This window comes from Bos indicus x Bos taurus, chromosome 9 (genome assembly GCF_003369695.1).
Source record: "Bos indicus x Bos taurus breed Angus x Brahman F1 hybrid chromosome 9, Bos_hybrid_MaternalHap_v2.0, whole genome shotgun sequence".
Classification (NCBI taxonomy): Eukaryota; Metazoa; Chordata; class Mammalia; order Artiodactyla; family Bovidae; genus Bos; species Bos indicus x Bos taurus.
The window spans coordinates 88,860,572-88,888,425 of record NC_040084.1 but is presented as its reverse complement, the minus strand read 5'-3'; the positions used below and the strand labels follow the sequence as shown (position 1 = coordinate 88,888,425).

At 40.8% G+C, this 27,854-nt stretch overlaps 2 protein-coding genes across 6 annotated transcripts in view; one reads left to right on the top strand and one right to left on the bottom strand.

Annotated features, from left to right (window-relative positions):
* The window catches only part of CCDC170 (coiled-coil domain containing 170), a 97,314-nt gene extending 74,390 nt beyond the window's left edge, over positions 1–22,924 (bottom strand). For 4 of the 5 annotated variants that reach the window (XM_027551860.1, XM_027551861.1, XM_027551865.1 and 1 more), the window contains exon 1: positions 22,770–22,924. In XM_027551860.1, the coding sequence (XP_027407661.1) occupies positions 22,770–22,844 (75 nt within the window). In that variant the 5' untranslated portion in view covers positions 22,845–22,924. The other variant, XM_027551863.1, reaches the window with a different exon arrangement.
* Positions 22,843–24,545, top strand: LOC113898761 (myosin IC heavy chain-like). Its single transcript, XM_027552151.1, has 3 exons — positions 22,843–22,848; positions 22,881–23,162; positions 24,167–24,545. Exons 1-3 carry the CDS (start codon positions 22,843–22,845, stop codon positions 24,275–24,277), a joined length of 399 nt encoding a protein of 132 aa, XP_027407952.1. The 3' UTR covers positions 24,278–24,545.
* Positions 24,546–27,854: the final 3,309 nt, after the last annotated feature.

Below are 27,854 nucleotides of genomic sequence, written 5' to 3'. Positions count from 1 at the left end.
CCATCAACAAGGCAATTGCTGAAAAAGGCGCTCCTATACTATGAATACTGCCAATAAGCAGGAGGAGACTGCCCTGTATGTTTGGGCATAAGCAGATCTCCAAGATACACCACTGGACAAAAGTAACAAAGTATAGATCCATAGTTTGATACTTTTTTCCCCTTAAAGCACACATGAAGGGAAAGTACTGTGTATTTTCTGCAAATATATTTAGAGAAGAAAAAAAGGTCTGAAGGAACACACATCAGCTGTATAACAATCCTTATCTCTGAGGCTGACAGGAGTACTGGAGCTGGGGAGGGGAATGGCTTTGGTTTCTTCTCAAGAAGGTATATTTATGCATTAATTACATAATTAAGCATAATTAAAAGAAAATTACTGGGAAGAAATGTTACTAAGGTAATCTTTTAGTTATAGAACTACATTTATTTTCTTCTTTATTACGTTTTTATATTTTCTAAATCTTTTACAGTGACTGTGCATTAATTTCATAATCAGAGTAAATATTTCCCCTTTAAATGAAAAAACAAAAAAGGAACAAGGACAAGAATCCACAAAAATCACAAATTCTGCCATGCAGCATCTTTAAGGAGGACACAGGGGCAAAGAAACACCACCAGTAGCATAGAGATTGAAATGTACGTGAGGCCAGACCTCTCAGGGTTTTGCTCTTTTAATTAAGCCTCCCTAGAGTTAATAAAAATTTTGGAAAGCTTTTCTATAAATATTAAATAATCTTCACTTTAACAAAAAACTAATTTTACCCTAATTTCAAAGTGGCAAGATTAAAACTCATCCATTTGTCCTCATATGAGGACACTCTAAGTTATTAGGTCTCCCAGCCAATCCATGAAGCAATTTCACATTAATTTTAGAAAGCCAACTACCTATGATTTGCTTCGGCTACTGATATTATGATAATGATTGAAATTGCCTTGCAGGGTGGCTCATAGGCTTTTCAGAATAAAGATGGTTTCAAAGCTCAAAGGCAAAAAGAAGAGATCAGCTTATTCATAACTTGGTACACAATGTGTCCAATTACCCAGCCTGAGGACAATGCCTTGGGCCAGTCTTGCTTCTATGGTGTTTAGCTGTCTTATTTTCCTATGGACAGGAAAAAAAAAAAGAAAGAGAGTGAAGAAAATCGCTGCCAACCTCTGACACACAAAAGTACCTAAATCCATTCCTGTCTTTCCATCTCATACCCAGTCTCCTCTTTGTTCCAGCATTATTCCATACCACACTGCACAACCGTGTCACTGAGGCACTTTCACAGGGGAAGGCGTCCTTTGGTCTCTCTTTTTCTTTCTATCACCTTCCCTCTCTCTCCCCTTCCCTCTTCAAGCCTCCAGGGCTGCCCCAGTGAGCAATCCTCGCTAAGACTCTCTCCCCTACTCTCTAACTTCTTCCCCTCACATAGTTTTTTCCCTAATTTATGGTGCATAACTTAAGTACTGCAACTGTATTTATGGGCTTCCCTGGTGGCTCAGCAGTAAAGAATACACTTGCCAATGCAGGAGACATGGGTTCGATCTCTGCGTCCAGAAGATCCCCTGCAGAAAGAAATGGCAACCCACTGCCCACTCTTCTTGCCTGGAAAATCCCATAGGCAGAGGAGCCTGGCAGTCTACAGTCCACGGGGTCACAAAAGAGTCAGACTCGACTGAGTGACTATACAACTTCAACAAAATGTATTTCTCCAACCAATGCCAATTTTGACTACTTATCAGTTCTTCTCCAGACTTTGAAGGACTTTCCTGCTTTTCTTTCTTACATCTGCATTTGGTTTCTGGGTTTTCCTAAGTGCTTGCCAGGGACCGTGTGATGGGTATGGAATTCAGGAAACAAATCGGTGTGTCATCATCTTAGTAGTTGTGGAGCGAATTTTGGAGGAAGACATTTCTGCATTAAATCAAGCTTTGTGAAAAAGCTGATGTATTATTTTGACACTGTTCTCTAATCACATTTTTCTTGGGTGTCATTTGAAACCCCTTCTATCTCAATATCTTTATTGAAAAGAATACAGTATTCCAAAATGTTCTTAATACTATGGCTCCACTAAAAGAAACCGAATTATTTTTTCATGGATGGGAAGGACCGCAGTTAGAAAAACTTAAGATGCCAAACTTTCTGAGGGCTTGCTTCAAATACTAATCCCGATGTAACTCTAACAAATATTAAATATGTAATTATATGTACTAGATATGTATCATGTACATATCTAATATTCACTGACCCAGGAACTATTCTAATTCAGTCTTCACGACAAACCTATGAGTAGAGACTGTTCTTATACCCTCATCTGAAAACGAGACAATTAAGGGCTAAAAAGGCAATTCCTTTTTCAAACAGCAAACAACTGGTAGTAGATCTGAAAGCAGTAATAGCTTTTCTGTGCTATCTAATTTAAAAGTTAGGCTTAAAGGACATTTAATGAATGTGCATATGAAATGTTCCTGACACTGCAGGAGGCACTTCAGCATATACCCCAGAACACACAATTCTACTTGTAATTCTACGTGAATGTTCGTGGTTCACAGTATCCATCAATATAGGAATTGGTCATCCATAAGAATAGTACATCCATGTACTATCATATAAGAATAGTCATCCATGGAATAGTACATCCATAAAATGGGAATCTAGAAAACAATTAATAGAACTGAACTAAATCTATTTAAAGCAGCATGGATAGATCTCAAAAACATACTGTTTTTCAAATACAGTAAATCAGAGAACAAAACTAATAGTATGATACCATTTATGTTTCAAAAATACATGTTATTTTAAATTAGCTTAAAGAATAAAAACCAATAAAAAGCAAAAAAAAAGGAAAATTAAAAAAGTGTTAAACAAAATAAAATATTCTCTATAGGTATAAGTATGAACACAAAAAGTATTTTTAATGATCTGGCGGATACTCACCAAATGTATTTAATAATTACCTCTGGAGAATGAGGGAAGGGGATTAAGATTAGTGGTAGTTGACAAAAGATACTGCAGCTTAATGTGTAATGTTCTCATTTTTAAAGGAAAAGTGGCTGCAATTGTAATATTCAAATTAATTTTTTAATTAAGAGACAGCTGGAAACATGTTTAAAGAGTCCAATTCAGTATGTTCTCAATTTTAACATCCTAATCTTTAGATTTAAGAAGCTGAATACCATGTAAATTCTTCACCGGCTGCAGAGGCAGTGGGAAACCCTGAACTTGAACCTCGGCTTGCACAAGACCGCAGAGGTAGAAAGAATTACTGAATTTCCAGCAATGCTTGGAATGCATTTTTTATTCAACAAGAAAGTTTTGACTACTTCTTGGATAGGAAGTTCACCACAAAAATGAATGGAATAATACAATGTTATAGCCAAAATAGTATCTTCAAGGATTAAAACAAGAATTCAATGATTCTTAATGTTTTTATTAACTGTAAAAAGATCTCCAACAAAGGACAAATTAGAAACAGAAAACAACCTAAATAACATGTACATTGCAACTACATCCCTGCTCTCTCTTCTGGGGTGACCCTTAACTCTGCCCAGAGAAAATTCAGCTAAATGATGCTACTTCATCATCCCTAGCAGCATTTCTTCTGTTAAAAGGAAGCCACGATTTCCAGCATACACACTTCTGAAAGCAACCAAGTCCCTCCAGAGACAAATTTTGTAAAAAATGAGAAGACAGTGGGACACGTTAGCAACAAGTAATCTCTCCGGGTTTCAGGTTAGGAAGAAACCAAATAATTTTTAACCTCCCTATAAGAATTCTCACAAGGGAACAAAGCAAGATCTACAGTAAGTTTTTAGAAGGAATTTTTCTCTCTTTTGTGTCCAGAATAAATCAGGTTATAGGCAGATTCCAAATCCGAAATTGTAGTGCTTAGCAACTCTCACTAGTTATCATGAAGACATGGATGTCCTCAGCCCGCTCTAGAGGACAGTCTACTAGAGTGGACAGACCCCTGTTTAGGAAGCCCTTCCTTTCTAAAGCTAGACCCCCTAATCTCACCCTCTCTCCTCCCCAAGACCTGCACCACACCATAAAGAGCTCTGCAGAAGGCAGGTTGGGGAGATCAAAGGAGGGGTGGAGACCACCAAGAAAATCAACTAATGGACAGTGTATTCACCCTCATAGCAGTCTTCTCACTCTTCTTATAGGTGTCATTTCAAAGTCAGTATTGCCTCAGCAAGTATTCAGAAGGACTTGACCAGTCAAAATTCCCACCTGACCACACCACTATCTTCCCACTATATAAAGACCCTGATGCTGGGAAAGACTGAAGGCAGGAAGAGAAGGGGACGACAGAGGATGAGATGGTTGTATGGCATCACCGACTCAATGGACATGAGTTTGAGTAAACTCCGGGAGTTGGTGATGGACAGGGAAGCCTGGCGTGCTGCAGTGCATGGGGTCACAAAGAGTCGGACATGACTGAGCAACTGAACTGAAACTGAACTGATTCTCTCATAGCAGCCTATGCTTCTCCTTCAGGTCACTTACAGAGTGGTAAGGAATACATGATATGTGTAATTAAGTATGTAAGGTCTCTCTCCCTTAAAACTCTGTGATAGGGCTTCCCTGATGGCTCAGTGGTAAAGAATCTGCTTGCTGATACAGGAAACACAAGTTCGAGTCCTGCTCCAGGAAGATTCCACACACCAAGGAGCAACTAAGCCCATTGCCCATAACTACTGAGCCTGTGCTCCGGAGCCCAGGAGCCGCAGCAACTGAGCCTACACTCCCTAAGCCCGTGTCCACAACAAGAGAAGTCACCGAAGTGAGAAACCCACACACCGCAAAGAAGAGTAAACCCCACTCACAGTAACTGCAGAAATGCCCAAGAAGCAACGAAGACCCAACACAGCCAAAAACAAACTTAAAAATTATTTTTTAAACAGTCTTTGATATCCACTAAGACATACCTAGCACCTAACCAGAACCTCACAATGTAAATGCTCGATAATTATCTGCAGAATAAAGGAATGGATGCTATATTGCTCTTCTTATTAATATCCCATCCTCCCGTGTGATTCACTCCCCAATCTCATCTGCTATGCCAAGTTCCACCAGCCTCTGGAGTTGGCTGACTTCTATTGCACCCCAAGCCCCAGGGATGATGGGCTGGTTTAGGAAGCACGCAGATTCTCCCACTCTGCAATATCAGAGCCTGTCCATCTATAGTAGCATTGTTGTTTTTGTTTAGTCCCTAAGTCCTGTCTGATTCTTTGTGACCCCCATGGACTATAACCTGTCAGGCTCCTCTGTCTGTGGGATTTCCCAGGCAAAAATACCAGAGTGGGTTGCAATTTGCTTCTCCAGGGGATCTTCCCAACCCAAGGATTGAACCCACATCTCCTGCTTTGCAGGAGGATTCTTTTACCTCTGAGCCACCAGGGAAGCCCAATAGTAGCATTGACATCCATCAAACCATGGATGTATCACGTAAATATGAGCCCTGACAAGAGAAACGTCTTGCTTTTGACTCCGTGGGTGTTCTGGAACGTACTTTGCAATCACTGAATTTTGTTACTGTTGTTCAGTCACTAAGTCGTGTCCAACTCTTTGCAACCCCATGGACTGCAGCACATCAGGCTTCCCTGTCCTTCAATGTCTCCCAGAGTTTGCTCAAATTCATGTCCATTGAGTCAGAGATGCCATCCAACCATCTTGTCCTCTGTCGTCCCTTTCTCCTCCTACCTTCAATCTTTCCCAGAATCAGGGAGCTAATCACTGAATAGCTTCTCCTAAGCCATGGCAGGAGCATAAACTAAAGGCTAGTCCCAAATCCACTAGTGTTTCCTGTAATCTTTACAGTTTACCAGACGTCTAGATCTTAGAGAAAGGCTTTAACTTCCACCCAACGTCTCAAGTTTATTTTTTACCAGTGCCAAAACAAGAAAAACAAAAAAAGGAATTAAGAAAATGGCAGGAAAGAAAGGTTAAAAGAGAGAACAAATAAGAGGAAGCAAGTATCCTGGACGTACAATAAACCCTTTACATATGAACGAGTTTCATTTCGAAATCGTATTTGTTGAATCCAATTTATTCAAAAATCCAACAAAATTAGCCTAGGTACCTAACTAACACAATTGGCCATATAGTACTGTGAATAGGTTTACAATACTTTTCACACAAATAATACATTAAAAAAACAAACACAAAAAATAAAACACCTTTAATCCTACAGTACAGTACCTTGAAAAGTACAGTAGTACCAAGTACATCACTTCTGCCTGTGCACTTGCTTCAGACATCCTGGGCTTGAAACAAAGACACTGTAGTACTGTGCTCTTTAGAGTAGTGTGCAGTAAAAGTACAACCACTTGTAGAGGATGCACACACGTGACGATTATGTAAGTGAACTAACTTACATGACTGGACACGCAAATGCATGTTCACATCTTTGACAGTTCGTAACTTAAAGGTCTGCAGTAGGGGACTTACTGTCCTGTTGGTACCGAGCACTTGTTAGGGATGGACCAGTTTACCTTGGCTCTTCCAAGTAGATCAACCTGAGTCACACGATCTACCAGGACCACGAGGTAAAGCAAACAAGTTGCTCACTACAGGAAATCACAAATTTCCAAACCCGTGGAACAACTGAACGGCATAACATCAAGCCTTTGTTCAGTAAAAGCACTTCAGTAGCAGGGTCAAAACAATAAAGTCCAATTAGCCATCTCGCTTGAGTTTTGACTTTTCAGGGATAATCTGAAGTAGAGCAGAGTATGAATGAATGCTGCTTCTTTAGTCAACCCTCTGAATGTCATCTGACAACATCAACTTAGTTAATATCAGAAACGCATTCCTGAGACCTCTTGTATTAAGACTCATCATCTGGACCCAGCCTCCAGCTGAGATCAGTGGAAGTATGTCCTGCTGGTGAGTTTAGGGACTACCCTGATGGCTCAGCTGGTAAAGAATCTGCCTGCAATGCGGGAGACCTGGGTTTGATCCCAAGGTTGGGAAGATCCCCTGGAGAAGGGAATGGCTACCCACTCCGGTATTCTGGCCTGGAGAATTCCATGGACTGTATAGTCCATGGGGTCGCAGAGTCAGACATGACTGCGAGACTTTCATTATTGCTAAACAATGGTCCTGTTGGAACAAATATAGGTGGAATTTCACTCATCTCTTGTAAAAATGGAAAATAGCAAGTCTCATATTTTTAAAATTAGTCATGCCAAGAGATCAACCTAGAATAGAAATAAGAGTTTCAGCAAAAACTAGGAGGGAGAGGAGAGAGTTGACCAAGATATACTGGGAAAGAAAAGCCAGGAATTATTTATTCATCCACATTTTGTCAGATGAGAATAAATGTTTAAAACATCTGAAAAAAAATGCTTATCTTGCAGGAACAAAAATTATAACTTTCAATCATTGTTAGGGTGAAGGTCCTGTTGCTGCTGCTGCTAAGTCGCTTCAGCTGTGTCTGACTCTGTGTGACCCCAGAGACGGCAGCCCACCAGGCTCCACCGTCCCTGGGATTCTCCAGGCAAGAACACTGGAGTGGGTTGCCATTTCCTTCTCCAATGCAAGAAAGTGAAAAGTGAAAGTGAAGTCGCTCAGTCGTGTCCGACTCTTCGCGACCCCATGGACTGCAGCCCACCAGGCTCCTCTGTCCATGGGATTTTCCAGGCAAGAGTACTGGAGTGGGGTGCCATTGCCTTCTCCGCATCTCTAAAAACAATCAGAAACGGGTGTCAGTAAAATCACAGAATGAACGAAGGAAGGAATGAAATGGCACAGCCAGAATTCAAACCAAAGCCCATCTGACTCCAAAGCCCATACTGTTCATCACTATGTTATCGTCATATATAGATATGCAATCATTTCTCCCTAAATTGAATTCTCTTCTGAACTTGATTCAATATTGCTGTTCTGCAAGGCAAGTCAGGTTGTTGCAGTAAAGAGCTGCATTTCCAAAATTAATGATAAGTTCACAAAATTTAACTTTGATAAATTCATAAATCTCCTTCCAACCACTTTTTGGAAGATTCCTAGGAGGGAGGGATAAACTGGGAGATTGGGATTGACATATACACACTACTATATATAAAATAGATGACTAATAAGGACCTACTGCATAGGACAGGGAACTCTACTCAATACTCTGTAATGACCTATATGGGAAAAGTATAAAAAAAGAGTGGATATATGTATAACTAATTCACTTTGCTGAACAGTAGAAACTAACACCTTGTCAATCAACTATATTTCAATAAAAAATAAATTTAAGAAAGATTCCTTCTGCTTTCTACAAGTTCATATATGCTGTACAGGTTGGGTCTAGTCAATTTAGAAGCTTATATTTTCATTTAATATAAAGTCTTCTGTGGAAAATTCTTAAAGAGATGGGAATACCAGACCACGTGACTTGCCTCCTGAGAGGCAAGTGTATGCCTGTCAAGAGACAACAGTTAGAACTGGACATGGAACAACAGACTGGTTCCAAATCGAGAAAGGAGTACGTCAAGGCTGTATATTGTCACCCTGCTTATTTAACTTCTATGCAGAGCACATCATGCAAAATGCTGGGCTGGATGAAGCCCGAGCTGGAATCAAGATTGCCAGGAGAAATATCAATAACCTCAGAGATGCAGATGACACCACTTCTTATGGCACCAAGTGAAGAAGAACTAAAGAGCCTCTTGATGAAAGTCAAAGAGGAGAGTGAAAAAGTTGGCTTAAAACTCAACATTCAGAAAACTAAGATTATGGCATCCAGTCCCACCACTTCACAGCAAATAGATGGGGAAACAATGGAAACCATGACAGACTTTACTTTTTTGGGCTCCAAAATCACTGCAGAGGGTGACTGCAGCCATGAAATTAAAAGACACTTGCTTCTTGGAAGAAAAGCTATGACCAACCTAGACAGCATATTAAAAGCATTACTTTGCCAACAAAGGTCCACATAGTCAAAGCTATGGTTTTTCCAGTAGTCATGTATGGATGTGAGAGTTGGACTATAAAGAAAGCTGAGCACTGAAGAATTGATGCTTTTGAACTGTGGTGCTAGAGAAGACTCTTGAGAGTCCCTTGGACTGCAAGGAGATCAAACCAGTCCATCCTAAAGGAGATAAGTCCTGAATATTCATTGGAAGGATTGATACTGAAGCTGAAACTCCAATATGTTGGCCACCTGATTCGAAGAACTGACTCACTGGAAAGGACCCTGATGCTGGGAAAGACTGAAGGCAGGAGGAGAAGGGGACGACAGAGGATGAGATGGTTGGATGGCATCACTGACTCAATGGACATGAGTTTGAGTAAACTCCGGGAGTCGGTGATGGACAGGGAAGCCTGGTGTGCTGCACCCCATGGGGTCACAAAGAGTTGGACATGACTGAGTGACTGAACTGAACTGAAAGTCCTTTGAATTTTTTTTTAATCTGTTCACTTTACCAAGATAACATCTTAGTTAAGTAAGCCACAGGCAAATTAATTAATTTCAGGTCCTATTTTAAGTGACAACAATTTCTCAGCATTTGTATTGGATAGAGCTCCATGGGAGGTATTGGGTGTAACTTTCAAGGCTCATAATGAATGCAGATTTGGGAACACTGTCACATGTCACATTGTCACATGTCACAAATAGCTTCTTTGAGTGGAATGGGGGAAATGAAAACCTCTGTTGACAAAGAGATGGGACATTTTATTCATCTGAATCCTACATATCTTTTCACATATTAATGATTCTAGACTTCTTCTCAAGTGGGGTTTTTTCACTCCATCTATTATCAAACACTTGATAAATTATCTTAAAGTGAAAATTTTTCCAAAATGTAATATTTCAGTTCCTATGCTGAGTGGTATGCTTAAAACTTTTAACAAGTTGTCTATTCAAATTGGCTCCTCAGGAATATTTCCCTTAGAAGGAATTTAAAATACAGTTTAACCAATTTTCCAAAAGAGCACTTCTCTAGTGCAATAAAACTGTCGTAGGGAGATTTAAATTTTGCTGGACTTCAGTTCAATATTCATCATTTTATGTCAACCTTTAAGTGAAGGAACAAGTAATTTTAAGATAAAATTTTCTAAGCATGATTTACAATTGCCAAGTCATGAAAGCACCTAAGTATCCATCAATGGATGAATGGATAAGGAAGAAAATGTGACATATTTATACCCATCTCTATCTCTAGATATAGTTATAACTAGGGGGCTTCCCTGGAAGCTCAGCTGGTAAAGAATCCGCCTGCAATGCAGGAGACCCCAGTTTGACTCCTGGGTCAGGAAGGTCCTCTGGAGAAGGGATAGGCTACCTACTCCAATATTTTGGAGCTTCTCTGGTAGGTCAGATGGTAAAGAATCCTCTTGCAATGCGGGACACCTGGGTTCGATCCCTGGGTTGGGAAGATCCCTTGGAGAAGGGAACAGTTACCCACTCCAGCGCTCTCGCTTGGAGAACTCCATGAACAGAGGAACCTGGCAGCCTACAATCCATGGGGTCACAAAGAGTCGACACGACTGAGCAATTTTCACTACACTGGGTTGGCCAAAAAGTTCCTTCAGGCTTTTCCTTAGATAGTACAGAAAACCAAACAAACTTTTTATATCTAAATATATCTATATCTAAAAATGGATACTACCCAACCACAGAAAAGAAGAAACTTTGCAACAACATAAACGGACCTTGAGGGCATTATACTAAGTGAAATAAGTCAGAGAAGAACAAACATTGTATGATCTCATATGTGGAATCTAAAACAAGCAAAAATCTCATTAAAGAGAGAGATCAGACTTACAGTTACCAGAGGCAGGGGGCAGGGGTTGTGTGGGGTGCAGGAACTGGATGAAGATAGTCAAAAAGTACAAACTTCCAGTTATAAGACAAATAAATACTGGGGCTATAATATGCAACATAATGACTATAGTTAACACTGGTATACGATATTTTGAAAAGTCCTAAAAGTTCTCATCACAAGGAAAGAAACATTCTTTTTTTTTCTTTTGTATCTGTATAAGATGATGAGTGTTAATTTAACTAAATTTATTGTGGTAATTACATCACAATATATTTAAGGCATTATGCTGTATGCCACAGTGCTGTATGTCAATCATATCAGTAAAATTGGGAAAAATATGTTCTATTATCTGTCTTACTATCACCTGTTCTGTTGCTTAACAATGCTCTCTAAACAATGCTTCTGCACAGTTTCCTCTCCCCACGTGACCCCATTAACTTTTGTGGGTCCTATGGGTTTCCCAGGTGGCCCACTGGTAAAGAAACTGCCTGCCAAAGCAGGACACGCAGGAATCATGGGTTTGATACTTGGGTTGAAAAGATCCCCTGGAGAAAGAAATAGTAACTCATTCCCGTATTATTGCCTGGGAAATCCCACGGACAGAGGAGCCTGGCAGACTACAGTCCATGGGGTCGCAGAGTGGGACACGACTTAGCGACTAAACGACAACCGTGCACTTTTATTAATACCTTCGTGGTCTCTTTCCTCCATACAGATATTAAAGCTATATTCTACAACCTACTGGCATGAAGATGAACATAACAAAATACTACACATTAAAATATTTTCTCAATTTAAAAGTTATTTTTTTCTCCCTCTCCTGATTTTAAAAGAATTTAAAACATGCTCATGGGTCCCTTAAAGGTGGTCCCAGGGCCTCTGATAGATAGGTTGATCCTGTCCTTCTAGGAAAATCAGGCAGGAGACATGACAAACTCTCCCCACTTTCCTGCTGCTGATCGCCAGCCTGTGTGTCTGTGTTGAGCACCTGTGGCCTTGCTGCACTGTCCTTTCTGATGGACTACAAACCCACTGGTTCTAACAACCTCCTCAAGCATGGTAGGACTAGTGAAGTTATCCTGTGTATTAGGGTCCTCCAGAGAAACAGAACTAGAAAAAAAAAAAAAAAAATATATATATATATATAGATAGATATAGATATAGAGAGAGTTGTTAAGTCCCTAAGTTGTGTCTGACTCTTTGTGACCCCATGGACTGTAGCCCACCAGGTTCCTCTGCCCATGGGATTTCCCAGGCAAGGATACTGGAGTGGGTTGCCATTTCCTTCTCCAGGGGATCTTCCTGACCCAGGGATTGAACCCGCATTTCCTGCATGGGCAGGTGGACTATTTACCACTGAGTTACCAGGGAAGCCATATATAAATATATATACACATACTTGGCCCAAATGGCATGGTTTTTAAACCATGGACCAGAAATGGCCTTAAAATACTTAGCTAATTACTATCAGAAACAAACATTTAATAATCAATATGGACAAAACCATAATCATTGTTTTGGGCAGCTACTCCCCAAATTCTGTCAATTCTAAATAAACCCAGGGGAAGGGTGTTCCAATATATGGAAAAAGGAGAACTGGAGGGAGCCATGACCACCACTCTGCCAAGCAGCTTTCCTTTCTCTGCTCATCTGGCCCTCCTCTCCCAGTCCCTCCTGCAGCTCATCCTCCTTCACCCACTCGTTAACCTGTGACTCTCTGGACTTCATCATCAATCCTTCTTCTTCACCACATAAGACACCTTTACTGGTCTACTTCATGCTCTCCTGAGATTTCAACCATCTGCAATAATTGATGGCTCCCCAATCTGCATCTCTAGCTAGAGATTCATGATTCCAACTGCTACTGAACATCACCTACAGGTCCTGTTGGTACTCCAAAGACAATGTCATCTCCATACCACCACCATCATTGGCCCCAGTAACTTCAGCAAAGCATCCCCTCCCCTTGCTCTCCCCACCTCCATCTAGTAGAGCACCTCCCGTAACTGCTTGTTTGCCTTTCCTTCTAGATCCTTGCCTGACACCATATCTTTACTCCAGCCACACCTGCCTTCTTCCTTTTCCAAGCCTTTATTATCTCATTTATTATTTACTTAACTATACTGTGAGCTCGATAGTTAGAAAGAGCATTTTCTACTCAATATCCTAATTTGTTACAGGTACATAATTTCTTTAAAGCTTTATTTCAATCTTACAGAAAAGTTGCAAGAATAATAAAGTATATGCCACACTTAGATTCACCAACTGTGAGAACATTTCATCACATTTGATCTAGTCTTTTCTCTCTGTCCATTACAATCATGACAGCTGAGTCATTTGTGAGTAATTCGCAGACATCACAGCCTTCAACCCCTAAATACTTCAGCGTGTATTTCTAAGGACAAGGACTTTCCTTTGCATACGGCTGTGAAATTCAAGAAATTTAATAATGACACCATAGTACTCACCAGTTATCTCAATAACATTCCTTAGAGCAATTAAAAATACATTACATGTATTATCAGGTATCGTTAGTCTGTTGAATCCAGTTCTCAGCCTTTCTTTTTCTTTTATAACATCAACAATGAGATAAACTGACATAAGGCTCCTGACATGATGCACTGAGAACACACCATCTCTCATATAGGATCACCGATAAACGCCAAAAGTGATTAACTTGAATCTAAGGATAAGAAATCATGAGACACACCCAAACTGACGAACGTGCTACCAACTATATTCTTTTTTTAATTGAGGTATACTTGCTTTACAATATCGTGTTAGTTTCTGTGTATGACAAAGTGAATCAGCCATACATATACACGTATCCCCCCGAACCTTGGACCTCCCTCCCTTTCAGTTCACACAGAGAACTGAGCTGAGCTTCCTGTGTATACAGCAGGTTCCCGCTAGCTATCTATTTTACACATGGTAGTGTACTCTTTCTAAACACACTTCCCCTAGGGAAGCTGTTTCTAAAAACACTCCCTCCCAGCATCACCCACAACTCAGCATACCTGTCATCTCCTTGGGGAGTCATCTGGGCCCACCCTATCCAAAGCAAACCCTCTACGCCAGTCAGTCTTGATCCTGTTATCCCACTTTAGTGTTAACCACACTTTGAAATTACCTTGTTTACCCATCTGTTTACTTTTGTTATCTATCTCCCCCACTAAAATGTAACTTTTATGAGAGTGGAACCTTATCTAAAACAGCATCTGTTTTAGAACTGACCCTGATTTTTTAACTGCTGAAGCAAAGAATTTGCCTATCTTTGGTGTCCTGAAACTCACCACAGGGTGACTCAATCAATGTATGATTCACCAAGCAGAGTTTTTCTGGTTCAGGTTTCCTCCCACGTTCTCACTTTTGCTTACTCCAAATAGTTACAAAATTTCAACATTAAGACTTCCTTTTGCTTCTCCACTCTACCCATTTCATTTACCCTGAAGCAGAAAAGACTTATGGGAAATGTGACAACTATAGTCGAGAGTTGACATCGTTCCCCTTTGCACTGACAATGAGATTAGATGATGATGACCTAGAAATGCTGAAAAATACATTTCAGTACAAAGCTAACGCGGAAGAGTCTGGAAGGACAGCATAAGAGTAAATTTAGTCAACAAAAAGGAAGTTATTTCAGTTACTCAGAAATAGAATTCATATATTTCCTTTTACTAGCAATATTTAAAATATTTTATTTAAGCACTATCTAACACGTAGAGATAGAAGCCACAATCAATAGCAGTGCTGTATCAATAAGAGAAAGAGTATAGGGCTGCTGGTCCACCTCAGCAATGCCTTTGAACTTCTCTGCCTTAGATCAAAGCCACCAAAGCACCAATTTCAAAGGAAAAAAATTGGAAGCGAAACAAAGAAAAAAGAAATCTTGGGAAAAGAACCTAGCATAAATAATTCTAAGTACAGCAAATGTTACTCCCTTTTTCAATTAAATTTTTAAATTGTCCTTGAACACAGAAAAAGTAAGTCTTTATAATTAGTCAACTTAATTCAAGTACAAACCAAGAAGCACTCACTATTGTTTCAAATATCCTGTACCCCACATTTGGCAACTTTAAAGATTCACACCACCTTTTTGAAATACGAAGGGAAAATCAATCATGCTCTCTGCTTGGTGTTCAAAAAGTTCTTTTATTCACCTGTTATTTGAACATTTCCCCTCAGCCAGGTGGTCCAAGAACAATTAGATACGAAGAGAAACTAAGTGTTGCAGTTAAAAGTTGGATATACATTCCTGACGCGTTTGCTGCTGTTCTCTCACAGGTGTCGCCAGCGCTGCCGCAATGGTGAAGCTGAGCAAAGAGGCCAAGCAGAGGCTGCAGCAGCTTTTCAAGGGAGGACAATTTGCCATCCGCTGGGGTTTTATTCCTCTCGTGATTTACCTGGGATTTAAGAGGGGTGCAGATCCTGGAATGCCTGAACCAACTGTTTTGAGGTTCCAGGGAGGAGATAAGATCAAGTAGATCTTACCTAAAATAGTTAGGATCAACTGGAGACATAGAAGGTGAAATGAAACAAGAAGAGGTTTTTGTAACAAATCCCGAAAGGATCACATTGGTTCCTTGGAGTCATACCCTCTTGCCTTTGGACCTCAGCAAATGCTTGTTAATTCTCCCTCTCTGTTCCTGCTCCCTCCCAATCCTCCCCATTTTCCTGACTTTCTTACCATAAGGGCAAGGGCCTGGTTGATTTGTTTGGTGTTATATCCCTAACACCTGGACTAGTACATGGTACATAGTGAGGTCTCAATATTTGGTAAGCTAAGAAGTAGAAAGAGGAGAGTGAAAAAGTTGGCTTAAAGCTCAACATTCAGAAAACGAAGACCGTGGCCTCTGGTCCCATCACTTCATGGCAAATAGATGGGGAAACAGTGGAAACAGTGTCAGACTTTATTTTTCTGGGCTCCAAAATCACTGCAGATGGTGACTGCAGCCATGAAATTAAAAGACGCTTACTCCTTGGAAGGAAAGTTATGCCCAACCTAGATAGCATATTCAAAAGCAGAGACATTACTTTGCCAACAAAGGTCTGTCTAGTCAAGGCTATGGTTTTTCCTGTGGTCATGTATGGATGTGAGAGTTGGACTGTGAAGAAAGCTGAGCGCCGAAGAATTGATGCTTTTGAACTGTGGTGTTGGAGAAGACTCTTGAGAGTTGCTTGGACTGCAAGGGGATCCAACCAGTCCATTCTGAAGGAGATCAGCCCTGGGATTTCTTTGGAAGGAATGACGCTAAAGCTGAAACTCCAGTACTTTGGCCACCTCATGCGAAGAGTTGACTCTGGAAAAGACTCTGATGCTGGGAGGGATTGGGGGCAGGAGGAGGAGGGGACGACAGAGGATGAGACGGCTGGATGGCATCACTGACTTGATGGACGTGAGTCTGAGTGAACTCTGGGAGTTGGTAATGGACAGGGAGGCCTGGTGTGCTGCGATTCATGGGGTCGCAAAGAATCGGACACGACTGAGCGACTGAACTGAACTGAACTGAAGAAGTAGAAATGCATAGAATGTTAATTGCCTACCCAAAATCCATTTCTGTGTAACCTCTGAATTTCTGCTCAGCTCTGTTCTCCAGTTTCCTGGAGTCTAACTTGCCCTGTGTTCATACAACTCAGGACCAAGGATCTGAGAAGTTTCTATAGATTCACTATTGGATGCATTTTTAATGAGATGTATATGCAAGAAGCAGATACTGCTCTGATGTGAGGAAAAAAGTTTTGTAATAGTATGTGTTTACTGTCTTGAAGAACTCCCTCCTCTGTGATATATTTAATGCTGAGTATCTTTTAACAGGACCATTCTCCAAAATTTAATTTTTTTCTTTTGCTTTTTTGGGTCTTTAAGTAATAGATTGAAGGAAAGTAAATAAAATACCTAAGATTATGCAAAAAAAAAAAAAAAAGTTGGATATACAAAGAATTAACTGCTTGTCACTCATTTTTTTAACTTTTTATTCTGAAGTTATTTTAGACCCAGAAAAAGGTTGCAAGATTAGAACAGAAAGATTCTGTGTACCATTTACCCAACTTCCCCTAATGTTAACTACCTACATATCCAAGGCATGTTAAAATAAGTAAATTAACATTGCTATAATACTATTAACTAAACATCAGATCTTATTCAAATTTCACGAGTTTTCTAATAATGTCCTTTTTCTGGTCCAGGGGTCAACCCAGACTCTCACATTGCTTCTAGTTGTCTTGTCTCCTTAGTCTCTGCCAATCGTGACCTTGACACTTTTGAAGAGTATTGGCCAATTATTTAACAGAAAATCCTTCAAGGTGGGTTTGTCTAACGTGAAAAAGCTGGCTTAAAACTCAACATTCAGAAAACTAAGATCGTGGCATCTGGTCCCATCACTTCATGGCAAATAGATGGGGAAACAGTGGAACCAGTGACAGACTTTATTTTGGGGGGGGGGGGTCCAAAATCACTGAACATGGTGACTGCAGCCATGAAATTAAAAGGCACTAGCTGCTTTGAAGAAAAGTTATGACCAACCTACACAGCATATTAAAAAGCAGAGACATGTCTTTGCTGACAAAGATCAGGCTAGGCTAGGCTAGACTAAGCAAAGCTATGGTTTTTCCAGTAGTCATGTATGGATGTGAGAGTTGGATTATAAAGAAGGCTGAGTGCTGAAGAATTGATGCTTTTGAACTGTGGTGTTCGAGAAGACTCTTGAGAGTCCCTTGGACTGCAAGGAGATCCAACCAGTCCATTCTGAAGGAGATCAGCCCTGAATATTCATTGGAAGGACTGATGCCGAAGCTGAAATTCCAATACTTTGGCCACCTGATGCGAAGAACTGACTCAATGGAAAAGACCCTGATGCTGGGAAAGATTGAAGACAGGAGGAGAAGGGGACAACAGAGGATGAGATGGGTGGATGGCATCACTGACTCAATGGACATGAGTTTGAGCAAGCTCTGGGGTGTGCTATACAGTCCATGGGGTTGAAAAGAGTTGGATACAACTGAGCGACTTAACTGAACTGAACTCATGATCAGATTGTCATCAGTAATTTTTAATTGTATAAAGCTCTTTTTTATTTGAAACAAGGAAAAACATTTAATTACTTATCTAGTTTAATCTCTACCAATACACTTTCTAGGACTTTGTCCAGTTGATTGTTTCATAGTCTAAAGGTATTTATTCCCTTGAGCAAAGAAAAAAAGTCATCTGGTTAACTTCTACAGCCATATATAGCCCAAATATTTAATATCCTTTTCTTCTTCTTCTTCATGACTTAACCATTTTTGTATTTTTAGTTTTTTAATAGTTCCATTACCAAATTTTTGTCTGGTGGGTCTCTCAGATACATACAGAGGTATATTAAAACTGTTCTACTGTAGGTGAAGATTTGCCTATATCTCCTCAGAGGTTTTTGCTTCTATTTTGGATTTATATATTTTGAGGCCATTTTATTAGATGCATATACATTTAGAATTGTTGCAACTTTTTCTGATAAATAAGAATTTTTATTATTATGTGGCAGTGATATAATTTGTATCATCATTGTGAGTTTCTTTACCTCTAGTAATGCTTTTTTGCTTTAAAAGTACTGTATAATATTATCATATCCAATAAGGTTTCCTGTGCTTATTATGTATCTGGAAAATCTTTTCAAATATCTTGCTTTCAATCTTTTCATATTAAACACTTTTGTTTAAATATGTGTTTCATAAATAGCATATACCTGAATTTTTTTTAAAAAATTCAATCTGACAATTTTATTGGTTAACTGAGCATTTAATCCATTTATACTTATTGTAATTACTGATATATTCATATTTCTCTTCGTCATCCTTTTTTCTTTTACTTTGGTTTTTCTGTTTTTTTCTCTCTCACTTCTTACCTTTGTGGGAGGCTTCAGGTTATTTTCCTTTATACCTAGAATACCAAGGTTTCTGACTTAAGAAACAGGAAGACATATGATTAGAGTCAGATCTTTTCTTAACTTGAGTTTGATTAAAAGGAAGAGAAAATAAAAAAAGAACAGAACAAATCAAAGAGAAAGGAAGTGGAATAAAGTGGAAATGGTTCCTACTTCATACCCATTAAGCTGACTATACGAAAAAAAAAAAAGAAGAGTGGGCAAAAGGAAGGAAGGAGGATGGGAGGGAAGGAAGGAAAGAATAGGAAGTGAAAAAGGAAAGAAGGGAAAATACAAGCATGGACAAGGATGTAGAGAAATTGGAACATCTGTGCATTGCTGATAAGAATGTAAAATGGTGCAGTTACTATGGAAAACAGTAAGGCCGTTCCTCAAAAAAACTGAAAATTGGGGATTTTGCTGGTGGTCTAGTGGCTAAGACTTGCACTCCCAATGCAGAGGGCCCAGGTGCGATCCCTGGTCAGGGAACTAGATTCCAAGGCCACAACTAAGAGTTTGCATGCCACAACTAAAGATCCTGAAACGTACAACTGAGACCCAGTGCAGCCAAATAGATAAATATTTAAAAGAAAAAAAGTTATAAAAAATTGAAAATTGAAATGCTACATAATCCAGCAATTACAATTCTTACACCCAAAATAACTGAAAGCAAGATCCTGAAGATGTGTTGTGTACCCAGAGCATTATTCACAATAAAATAGTCCAAGTGTCTCTGTACAGATGAATGGATAAGCAAAACATGACATATACATGCAATGGAATATCATTCTGCCTTCAAACGGGAAGAAGTTCTAATGCACGTATTATTAATAATACAACGTGGATGAATGGATGAACGTCAAGGGTATTATGCTAAGTGAAACAAACCAGTCACAAAAGGATGAATACGGTATGATTCCACTTACGCGAGGTGCCCAGAGCAGTCAAATTCAGAAACAGAAGAAGAATGGTGGTTACCAGGAGCTGGGGAGAGGAGGGCACGGGGAGTTACTGCTGAGTGTGCACAGAATTTCAGTTCGAAAGATGAAAAGAGTTTCAGAGACAGACGGTGATGATAGTTGTACAATAAAACAACTGTCCTTAGGGCCACTGAACTGTACACTTAAATTTTGCTAAGACAGTTAATTTTATGTTATGTGTATTTTACCATAATTTTTTAAATGTTTGAAATGGTGGGGAAATAAAGAAAAACTGACTTTACTTCTTTCATAATTATACATGACCAGTTTAAGTCCTCTTTGCTTTGAAGAACTATAGCTGCTGATAGGCCATGTTGCTATTTACCTTTGCTTCTCATAACAACTCCATCGGGCAGCTATTCTAACTAACTCTTGTTTCACCAAGAGGAAAGAAACTTGCTCAAATTCCCAACCGTGATGTATTCAGTCACTCCATTGGCAGCGTTCCATATATTGACAGTGAATCTCCAAACCACGCTATGTCATAAGCTTTATGATCCCATGTTGCAGATGAAGAAACTAAGTTCTGAGACACTGTCATTTTTTTGCTCAAAGTGTCACAGTTAAGTGGTGTAATCAGGACTGCCTGAACTCATAGCTAATACTTCCAGTCCCTGCAGTATTCTACTTCCTCAGACACTTGGTTATTATCCCCACTTAGTATTTTAATCTGTTTTTCAGTGCATAATGGTATGGCAGGAAAAGCACTAAACTTTCAAAAGAAAGGTATTTAAGTTCCTGTTCCATTATTTGCTAACTGAACAAGCTGTATCTTGTGTATAATGGGAAATTCCTGCCCTGCCTATCTGAGTTATAAGGTTGTCTCAGATAAGTATTTTGGAAGCTGAAAAAGTAATTACAGTAAATGCTAGCATTTTGCTTCTCAATAAAATTTAGGCCTTTTGGGTCAATTAAAGTCTTGGACTTGGGGGCTTCCCCAGTGGTCTTGTGGTTAAGAATCTGCCTTGCAATTCAGGGGACACCAGTTCAATCCCTAGTTCCGGAAGATCCCACATGCCACAGGCAACTAAGCCTGTGAGTCACAATTGCTGAGCTTGCTCTCCTAGAGCCCAGGAACCGCAACAAGAGGTCACCTCGATGAGAAGCCCATGCTCCAAGACTTGAAAGTAGTCTGGCTCTCCAAAACTACAGAAAGCCCGAGAGCAACAATGAAGCCCCAGAGCAGCCAAAAATAATTTTTTAAAAAGTCTTGGTCTTGGTGGATATTTTCCTTTATGATAAGGTGGCAAAATTTACCCTAAAAATCTCAGTATTAATCAGTAGGATTATTCAATATGATCATTTATTTATTACTAAAACGTAATTATTTTTCCACCTTTACAGTAGAAAATGGGCAGATACCACCAATTAGGAACATCACCAATAGTGGGACAAACTGACATCATGTACCTCCTACTCTGATGAACTGAGACACATCACTTAGATAGTATTCCTACCAAAAATCTCATCATGAAGAACAATCTGATAAACCTATTTTACTGAACAAGATTCTGCAAAAATATCACCGAAGACAAAGAAAGACCGAGGAACTGTTCCAGGTTTACAGAGACTAAAGGCACAGCTAAATTCAATGTGTGATCCTGAAATGAAAAAAAAAAAAAAATGCAGTAAATGGCATTATTGGGACAACTGGCAAAATAGCAGATAGTGGACGTTAGGTAATATTATAAGGATGTTAAACACACTGAATTTGATCATTGTGTTTTGGTTAGAAAATTCCCTTGTTCTTAGGAGACACACTGCTGCTACTGCTGCTAAGTCGCTTCAGTTGTGTCCGACTCTGTGCGACCCCATAGACGGCAGCCCACTAGGTTCCTCTGTCCCTGGGATTCTCCAGGCAAGAATACTGCAGTGGGTTGCCATTTCCTTCTCCAATGCAGGAAAGTGAAAAGTGAAAGTGAAGTCACTCAGTTGTGCCCGACTCCTAGCGACCCCATGGACTGCAGCCTACCAGGCTCCTCCGTCCATGGGATTTGCCAGGCAAGAGTACTGGAGTGGGGTGCCATTGCCTTCTCCATAGGAGACACACACCAGAGTATTTTTTTAGGGATGAAGGGCCATGAGGTCTGTCATTTACTTTCAATTTGTTCCCTCAAACAAATATAAGCAGTACAAAAACTCTACGTATTTATGCATGGGCTAATATTCTTAATGCACAAAGGATACAAGATAGGAACAAAATATGTAAATTTTCTAGTGGAAGAAAAACTAATTTTATTTGTACAAGATGGCACTAGTTTTCCACAAATACATCAAGAATCAAAAAAATCTAAATAGAAGGAAGGCACTATCCGGTCAGATGTAAAGGCAGCCATCAAAGCTGCTGAATGTTAGAATTCCCTACAACTTGTTGGAGAATCCAGCCCAAGTTTTGAATTAAGAGCGTGCCCCAGGGATTTTTGTGGTCAGCTGAGCTGAGTACACCTCTGGGGTCAGCAAGCAGTTCGACTGAACAGAGTTCCCCCCTCGTGGGGAACCTCTGACAAACGCTCTGCCTGGTGGGCCCCTGCGCGGGGTCCAGAAGGGGACACTTAACCCAGGCTGAGCCTGCAAGTCCGCGATGCCCAAGTACTACCTGGGAGTAGACGAGTAAATGGATCCGACAACGGAATGACCGTTTCTGAAATGATTAGCAACGAAAAGAGCAGCGACTTCCCTCAAGACTGTATGTATTATTTATTATTAACCTTACCACCTCAGGTTTTTGAAGAAACTGCTCTGAACCACGTCTCTCAGTAGCTAAGAAGTTTAAGATAAAAGCGAGAATTCTTGGCTCCAGGGGCGGGGGTTCGGGGAGGGTCTACAGGAGCCAGACACACCGCTTTGAGAATGTCACCCGTGTCGATGACCAAGAGACGCGAACTGGTACAACCTCAAGTTCAGCCGCATTTCACAAACTCACGACCTGCCCCCTCACGTCCTCAAATTCGCCGGCCGCTGGCAATACCAAGTCCCTCTCCGACGCGGGGACGTTCCCACCACGATCCACCCGGACTACGGAGAGGAGAGTTCGCCGGCGAGGAGCGTCGCGCGCAGCCCGGGCCGAGCCTCCCCGGGGCTCTCCCGGGAGGGGACCGACCACCGGCGCCGCCCCGGCGCGCGCCCGCGGGCTGCGACGGTACCTCGGGCGCGGGCGACGAGGCGCCGAAGGCGGCGGGGCCAGTGGGCGGCGGGCGCCGCGGGCTGGAGGAGCTCATGGCGGCCGGGGTCCCGCGGCGCGCTCAAACCGGCAGTCGCGGGAGCCGGCGGTGCGCGCGGGCGCGTCTCCTCGGGCAACCGGTAAACACTGCGGCGGGCCAGCGGGGCCCTGGACGCTGGCGGCGCCCGCGGGACCCGGAGTCCTCGGCCGGGCTGCGAGGCGTCCGGGCCCCCGAGACGAGCCCGGGGGGCGCCGGGCAGACCCTGATCCTCCTGAAGTTGTCCCGTTGGGCGGTGCGGCGCGGCGGCCGAGCGGCCCCATCCCGCCAGGCGGAGGCTCGGCCGGGCCTGAGCGACTGGGGACGGCGGGGCCGGAGGTCGGTCCTCACCGCCGGGCTCCACCGCGGGCGCAGTTCCGGGTCTTGTCCTCGGGTCAGGGACAAGTGACAGCGAGGGGGGTCAGTGATAACCGTGGGCTGTCATGAAGGTGCATGAGCATTTATTTAGCGCCCACTGTGTGCCAGCGCTTCTGCTGCTTCCAGCGCCCAGCCGCCGCCAGCTGGGTGTGCAACCCGTGCAGTTGCACAGAAGGGCCCGACGCTTGTTTTAACTCCACTCTTGAAATTCTTAGTGATTTTTGAACAGAGGGCCCTACATTTGCCTTTTGTACTGGGACCTGCAAATCATGTAGTCTGTCCTGGTGAGCAGTTCTTTCATTTAACCTTCTCAACAACCCTGCAGGGAAATATAAATATTAGTAAGACTAGTGTTGGTAACAGCCACAGCTTCTAGTTATAAAACATTTACACATGTTCTCTCAAGAGCTGTTCTAAGTGCTTTCCAAATATGATCTCATTAGTAAAAACAAGATTATGAAGTGGATATTAGAATAATCCATTTTTAAGCTGAGGAAACAATCACAGGGAAATGAAATAAATTGTCCAAGAGTGTATACAGCTGGTCAGTGGCGGAATGAAGATGAGACCCCAGACTTTAAAGCACAGAGAAGGGGAGTCACCTGCCTTAGGTCCCACTGTTTATAGCAGAACCTCAAACTGAAACCCACATTCACCCCACTTGAAGGCCCTTGGTAGAACTCCCTGTGTGCTCTTCTAAAATTAAATGAAATCAAAGATATGGCAACTCTTCTTGGATTCCATTCCACCATCCTACATGCATTCATTATTATCTCTGAGGACTTCTTGGCCTCAGATGATGTCTTTTGATTTTATAGTAATAATCGTCACCTGTCCAATCCAGAATGACCACAATGCTTTCACTGGAAGCAGCATTAAAAAAAAAATCCTTTAATGGAAACTAAAGCTGTCAGAAATCTCCTCTTAATAGAATAGTTTGTAATAAACATTCTTTTCAATTGCAGTTGTTCCTTGCAGTACAATTACTACACACGTGTCAAATTTTCAGTGAAATGACACTGCCCGAGGAAACACAAAAGCTGACACAACCTCAAGGCAACTGGAAGAGGAGCTGAGAAAGTCCCTTCTCTATTTACATCTAATTGTTGCAGAGTTCAATTTCATAAAGTCTATCTGGTCACTCTGGTCAAACTTGTAACTCTTCTTCATCACACCAGAAGATATGAATTTACACAGTCTTTAAAAATCAGTGTTGGTCACCAAGAACCAACTGTATAGCAGCACATAGAACTCTGCTCAATGTCATGTGGCAGCCTGGATGGGAGGGGGTGCTAGGGGGAGAATGGATACATGTATATATGTGGCTGAGTCCCTTGGCTGTTCACCAGAAACTACCACAACATTGTTCATCGGCTATGCCCCAATACAAAATAAATTTATTTTAAAAAATCAGTATTGGTGATGAATGTGTTAATTAGAAGGATGGGAGAAATCCTTTTACAACGTATACTTACATCAGGTCATCACTGTGCACACTTTATCTTACAGTTTTGTCAATTATATCTTGATGAAGCTGGGGGACAATAAAGTAAAAATTTGAATCAGTGTTAAACAGATTTTTCTCCATGAGGAAAAAAATTTACTTTCATTGTAAGTGGGAGCAGAAAAGTGCCTGGCTTGACCCCCACCTGGATGCCTTCAAACTTCATGGGATGTCAAGACATGAACCAAGTGATTCTTCAAGGCAATACCTGATGATGGTCCTTTGAGAATTGAAAGAAGGACCCAAGACTGGATGTAGGTCTGAGCTGGACCCTGGAAGAGACTACAGTTTGGGACAAGCTGTTACTATGGTGATAGAAGACGCAGGCTGGCAGTGGGGGGAACTCTGGGTTTGATGATAGTTTAAGCAAGGGAGGGATGTAAAAAATATTCCTGCCCAGATTTCTCACAAAATTGCACGTGTGGGCAACATATTACGGTGTATAATGTCTTAGTACAGACTTCTGTTTTTCTTTATCATGACAACAGTGCAGGCAGCTGCCCCCAGTTTGAACTAGTCTACTTCATATAACTGCTTTTTTATAGAAAAGGGAAGTTCCTAATTAGATGCCAGGCTAGTGTATAGAAACCATTCCACTAGGGACCAAGTTTTTAGCAACAGTTGATTTACAATGTATTAGTTTCTGGTGGACAACAAAGTGCTTCAGTTTTATATGTATACACTTTTTCAGTTTCTTTTCCATGAAGTTGATTACGTTTAGTTCCCTGTGCTATTTAGTAGGTCCTTAGTTACTAATCTATTTTGTATTCAGTCGTTTAGGTCAAGGACAATGTTAAGGCTGCAACCAAAGGGCAACAGTAGGTGGGATATGTAGGAGGATCTAGAGGGGAGTCGGGGAGGCCTACAGGAGGGGCTGTCACAGGCCAGGTGAGAGCTGAGACTGATGGGCTGGGAGTGGTGATGAGGGGTGGGGAGATTTGGAGGTGGAAGCCACTGGAATCTGAGGTTACCAGCCAGGCTGAAAGCCCAGTGAGGCCTGAAAGGCAGTGAGGAGATAAAGCAGAAGGAGGAGGAAAGAGAGTTCAGTTTAGGACATATTTAGCCTGAGGTGCTGATAGGGGTAGGCAAACAAATATTTTGCAGTTTGGGAACGGGAAGCCCTGGGCATGTCCAGCTTAAAGCAGAATTTCCACCTCATTCTTCTATCATGTTACTATCCTGAAATATGTTTAGAAACCTGGCATGCTGAGACAGACGTTCAATAAACATGATATCTGAGACAAGATTGAAATGCCTCATCAGTAGCTCTGGGAAGACATTAAGATCTGTATCTCTGGCACTTGGGCTTTTATTTTGGAACTCTCTTGGGGTTTTGGAAGTTTATTTCTCTGGTTTCTTTTTATGTTTGTTTGCTTGTTTGTCTTGCAAATATACAAGCTTCTCATAGGAAAAATCTATAATAAGATGACTTTGGGGACTTTCATTGTGTTTAGAAACCTGTCCAGAAAGCACTCCTATAACATTTTATTTGTCTAAAGATTTTTTTCAAAGGATATGTTTGATTTAAATATTTTCCTCAACGGCTGAATGAAATGTTGCCAAATGCTGCAAACTGCTTTAGATATCCAATACAAGATAGATGCCTTGGTGAAAGACAGACCACCAAAATCTAATACGTTTATCCTTCAAGTGACCACATTTAAAGGTTTTTTCAACCATTCTCGGTCCTTTCTTAGACTTGTTTCAGTTGTTTTGCTGATTTCTATTTTATCTCTCTAATAATTAGTCCTTTTAAAAATTAATTTTTATTGGAGTGTAATTGCTTTACAATGTGTTAATTTCTACTATACAGCAAAGTGAATCAGCTATATGTATACATATAATTAGTCCTTCTTTAGGAATGTTTATCATTTTACTAATTCATCCTGAAGCAAATCCCTGTCCCTTATTTGTTCTAGTCTGAAAACACTCTCTCACTGTCACTTCCAAAGATCTTTATAAAGTTTCATACCATTTATTTTTAAAGTTTGTTATCTTTTCCTAATACTTAAAACTGTTTCCAACATATTTTTTACCTAAAATAAATGTGATCCATTTTATAACTTTATGATAGGCTAAGCTTAGAAACTACTGAGAGCTCACTTTATAAAAAACAACCAATTCAAGGACCTTTGGTTTCAGCATTAAAACCAATGACAGACTGCTCTTTTTAATAAAAAAGTAAAATCCTTATTCAAAACTTAAAGTGATTTAAAAAATATTTTAGCCAGGTAAAAAGAAGGTTCTGGAAAACACCAATGATAAATATATATTTTCCAGACTCACGTGATTTTCATTTGACGTTAAATTCAACATATTTTATTGATAATTCAATTTTAATCTGTAGTTTTTCAACTAATCAAAAAGATTCACTGTACATAATGCCATCCTCCAAGGCCTTACTGAAGCAATTTTTCAGTTGTAAAGTTGCAAGTTTAAAAGAGTTTAATATTTCAGGAAAAATTTGGAGGGATTAATCAGGCGATCAATGTTAATATTTTTCTACCCCAAGGGGAGAATGAACTTACTGGCAGATCGTCAGAAGAACCATCTCATCATGCGTCTCTTTATAGGAAAAGTGTCAACCAGTCAGAAGGATTTATGAAGTCTGAGATGAAGCAAGAGCCTAAGGCCCTCTTTTGCTCTCTCCTCCACATTCCCTTTGCAGCTATGGGTCTTTTCGTAAGGTCTTTCACCTTTGGCGTTAGTGTTTCAGAAAGAGTTAGGAGTCAGGATTCTTAAGAAAGTGGTTTACTTAGGAGTGCTCCTAGGACAAGGAGGCAAAGAAAACAGGATAGAAGAGAACAAGCTACTCAAGCACGTAGCTGAGCCTGGAAACTAACTTCCCACTTTGATGCCAGGGGACTGGCTCTTTGTACCTGTTACCTCCTCCCCCTGCCCTATCCCCAGATCCAGTCTCAAGTCAGCTATCCATTGGCAGGAGGTCAAGTCTCCAGCAAAATAGACAGGATTTCACAGCTGACAAAGCAACTGTTGGGGGGAAAGGGAGATCTCAGCTAAGAAAAGGGGTTGCAGAAAGGATCACATCTTCAACTGCACAATGCAGTTTTAGATATAACTCTTCAGTCTTTCTCTTTTCTCCTTTCTTGTTATCGATTGTCTTAGACTGGGTTTTAAGGAGCTTTTAT